Here is a 1,298-nt window from a genome sequence, read left to right on the forward strand (position 1 = left end):
GTAAAGTCCTCTCCCGACGTACGAAAACCACGCTCTATAAGTCACTCATTATGACCGTGCTGGTAACAGCTGATTTTAAAAACTGTTACTGCCACTGCCACTGCGCTATTGTATTTCGGCCTTAGACATTAAAAAGCAGTTTCAGATATGAACTAGTGTTATTTTATTATTATTCTTTTTCTAAACGGTTTTAATGCGCCATTATTGCATAATTTCGAAAGAAGGGGACGGGGCAGGGGACGCGAGCACGAGCTGGGCGCGGCGTGACGTGGTGTGACGCGGGGCGGCGCGCGAACGCGGAACGCCGCTACGCTGGGCACTTTAAATATTGTATACATACTAATCCGTTCATTTAACTTGTTCATGTAATATTTTTTTTCAAATGTACCTGGGTGACTAACCACATATTTGCAATATTTTACTTTATTACTCAATCGTTAAGTTTAAAAGTTGGTGTTATTGCTCAACGAAAAATGAAATAAAGCAAATTTGTGTTATTTCACATTCAATTCGGAAATAATACAAATTGGCGTTATTATCGTTTATGTTATTTCTATCGGTCTTGATTTCTCTTTTCATATTGGATCAATTTTAAATCTGAAGATATACGCGCTGCAGCCGCAGACCTATTTGTGAGACAAGTACAGTAAAATAAAAATGAATGCAGTCAGCTCTTTATACATACATGAGCGAAAAAATAAAGTATCTTCCGAAAATTTGCACAAATAAACACGTATCAATTTTGAAGTATATGGATTAAAACGGCAACATCATCGAATTCGCCCCATAGCATCGATGTTGTACCAAAAATTAAAAAAATCGCTGTCAGAATCGATCTTTTTTGCACCTCTACAGCTGATTCTTCAGATAGTTCGTTTGGCGACTTGTTTATGAGTAGAAATCGCCACATTTTTGCAAAAGTAGTTATTTGTTATTTTACAATAAATTAAAGCAGTTAAATATGGATGCTGAAGCCTCGCGCAAAACTTGGGAGCTGGAGAACAATGTGAAGACACTGCCGGCATGCGATGAAATTTTCCGCTATGATGCCGAACAACAGCGACAGATTCTCGATGCCAAGCCGTGGGAAAAGGATCCTCATTATTTTAAGGATATCAAAATATCTGCATTGTCATTGCTTAAGATGGTAATGCATGCGCGTTCAGGTGGAACTCTCGAGATTATGGGTCTGCTGCTTGGTAAAGTTGAAGATAACACTATGATTGTAATGGACGCTTTCGCATTGCCTGTAGAGGGTACCGAGACTCGTGTAAACGCGCAGTCGCAAGCCTACGAGT

The 1,298-nt window shown here is 39.4% G+C and overlaps 1 protein-coding gene across 1 annotated transcript; it reads left to right on the forward strand.

Moving 5' to 3' along the window:
• Nucleotides 1-826: 826 nt before the first annotated feature.
• Nucleotides 827-1,294, forward strand: LOC108357147 (COP9 signalosome complex subunit 5-like; the record flags this gene model as incomplete). The annotated part of the gene is made up of 1 exon (XM_017608241.1): nt 827-1,294. A coding segment is annotated over exon 1 (333 nt), but the record flags the coding sequence as incomplete, so codon positions are not given.
• Nucleotides 1,295-1,298: the final 4 nt, after the last annotated feature.

This window comes from Rhagoletis zephyria, unplaced genomic scaffold (assembly GCF_001687245.7).
Source record: "Rhagoletis zephyria isolate East Lansing unplaced genomic scaffold, Rhagoletis_zephyria_1.1 Rzeph_scaffold_71260, whole genome shotgun sequence".
In the NCBI taxonomy this organism is placed as follows: domain Eukaryota; kingdom Metazoa; phylum Arthropoda; class Insecta; order Diptera; family Tephritidae; genus Rhagoletis; species Rhagoletis zephyria.